A 2230-nucleotide genomic window follows, 5' to 3' on the forward strand; every position below is an offset into this window, starting at 1 on the left:
TTCCCTGACACAGGACCCACTAATGCCAGAAACACTGTATCCTCTGCCTGCTCCTGGGAATAAAATGCTGGGATTCCTTTGGACCATCAGTTGCTGAATTTATTCCTTGTCAGGAATCAGCAAACATTGAGTCGCGCTGATTGAGAGCTGCCTTTTATATTCCTGTCACTGATTCCTTGTGTGTGGCCCCACTTACTTAGGGGCAGGCACCTTTGGGAGATATTTTTCCCTTAGTAGTATTTTCTTTTCTTTACTTTCTGACCTGAGTAACCACATACACACCTGCGTTATCCAACGACTTTTATTCCCAAATTGTACATGTAATATTTCAGTATTAGATATATAAAAAGGAGACGTTCTGCCCAACAAGAAACCTCAGGAATTCTTCAATCCTTATGTAACACTGGCACAGTATAGAGCACCTACAGGTCCCTCACATACCTATCTCCCCTTGACGGGAATCCAGAACTCATCTATAAACTCAGCCTAATGTCTGTTCCTATGTGAAAGTGTTTGTGCAGAGTATTTCTAAGTGCTCCTTTGAGTTCCTTGTTCCTCAGACTGTAAATTAAAGGGTTTAATAAAGGGGTAATAACTGTATAAATAACAGACACCAGACTGTCATTAATACCAGGGTGACTTGGTGCGGGACGTAAATATGTAAAGGAGAGAGTCCCATAAAAGATAAAAACCACAGACAGGTGAGACGCGCAGGTGGAGAAAGCTTTGTGTTTCCCTTCCTTTGTCGGGATCCTAAGGATTGTATGAAAAATTTGTATGTATGGGATAAAAGTTATTAAAAAGGCAGGTAATCCTATAAATAACACTGAAAGAAATATGAGCAGGATGTTTATGAAGGTGTCAGTGCACGAGAGCTGTAACAGGAGGGGCAGGTCACAGAAGAAGCCCTGGATGATGTTTTGGCCACAGAAGGTCAACCTGTGTGTACAAAGTGTATGTATCAATGAGTGGAAAAATTCAAGAGGCCACGCCACTGATACCAGTTGGGCACATACTTCCCAAGACATGATGTGACTGTAATGCAGAGGGTGGCAGATGGCAATGTATCTGTCGTAGGACATCCCTGCCAGCAGGGAGAGCTCAGAACCAACAAAAAACATGAAGAAAAACACCTGAGCTCTACAAGCCGTTAGGGAAATTGTCCTAACGTCAGTGAGTAAGTCAGCGAGCATCCGAGGGACAGTGGCAGAGGAAGAGCCAGCGTCCAAACACGCCAGGTTACCAAGGAAGAAATACATTGGGGTGTGAAGACGGGAGTCATTGTAGATGAGACCAAGAATGAGAAGGTTTCCTGTCCATGTCATCAGATAAATGAGAGAAAACAGCAGGAATAATATGTACCGAATCTTTGGGAAATCAGAGAATCCAAGAAAGAAGAATTCATGTGATATTGTTTGGTTTTCCTGGTTTGTGTTGATCACGTAGTCGCCTGTATTGGAAATCCAAGATTGACACAATATTACAGGTGCTGAGAGGATACACAGTAACACATTATTACAGGTGCTGAGAGGATACACAGTAACACAATATTACAGGTGCTGAGAGGATACACAGTAACACAATATTAGAGGTGCTGAGAGGATACGCAGTAACACAATATTACAGGTGCTTAGAGGATACACAGTAACACAATATTACAAACACTGAGAGAATACACAGTAACACAATATTACAGGTGCTGAGTGGATGCACAGTAATACAATTGAACACATGAACCAATGCTGGAGAAGAGATCAGTTTAATTATAACAGAGAATAAAAAAGCAGCTCACAGCATAATGAATAAGGAGCAGAAACAATACATGAAACCTGAGTTATATATGAAGAAGTGAATAATTCCTAATCGGTGCAAATCATGTGCGATAATATTTTAGTGCTGTAGTTGTTCACAAATATACACCAGTACTGCGTATCATTACTCACCAGAGAGCATCCTATGCTGAGTGAGGATGTGATGTTTGCTGCTTTAGTCTCTACAAGCCCTTTCTTAGGAATTAGACACAGCCATGTGTGCCTCTCTTACCTGTATGTGATTACACGCTGTGTGACTCAGTGTATGATGCCCAGTGTGTCTCTCACACACACACAGCTCTGCCTTATATAGCTCACTACTGCCACCTGTCACCTTTCTGGGGAACTAATTAAAGTTACTAATTTCTGCTCAGCCTCATGGGAAGGAGGAAACATTTCTTACATTGTATCTTGGGGGA

At 41.8% G+C, this 2230-nt stretch overlaps 1 protein-coding gene across 1 annotated transcript; it reads right to left on the reverse strand.

Moving 5' to 3' along the window:
* Positions 1-377: 377 nt before the first annotated feature.
* On the reverse strand, positions 378-1340 carry LOC142463010 (olfactory receptor 5V1-like). The gene has a single exon (XM_075565203.1). The coding sequence runs from the start codon at positions 1323-1325 to the stop codon at positions 474-476; it is 852 nt and encodes a 283-aa protein (XP_075421318.1). The 5' UTR covers positions 1326-1340; the 3' UTR covers positions 378-473.
* Positions 1341-2230: the final 890 nt, after the last annotated feature.

This window comes from Ascaphus truei, chromosome 11 (assembly GCF_040206685.1).
Source record: "Ascaphus truei isolate aAscTru1 chromosome 11, aAscTru1.hap1, whole genome shotgun sequence".
Lineage (NCBI taxonomy): Eukaryota > Metazoa > Chordata > Amphibia > Anura > Ascaphidae > Ascaphus > Ascaphus truei.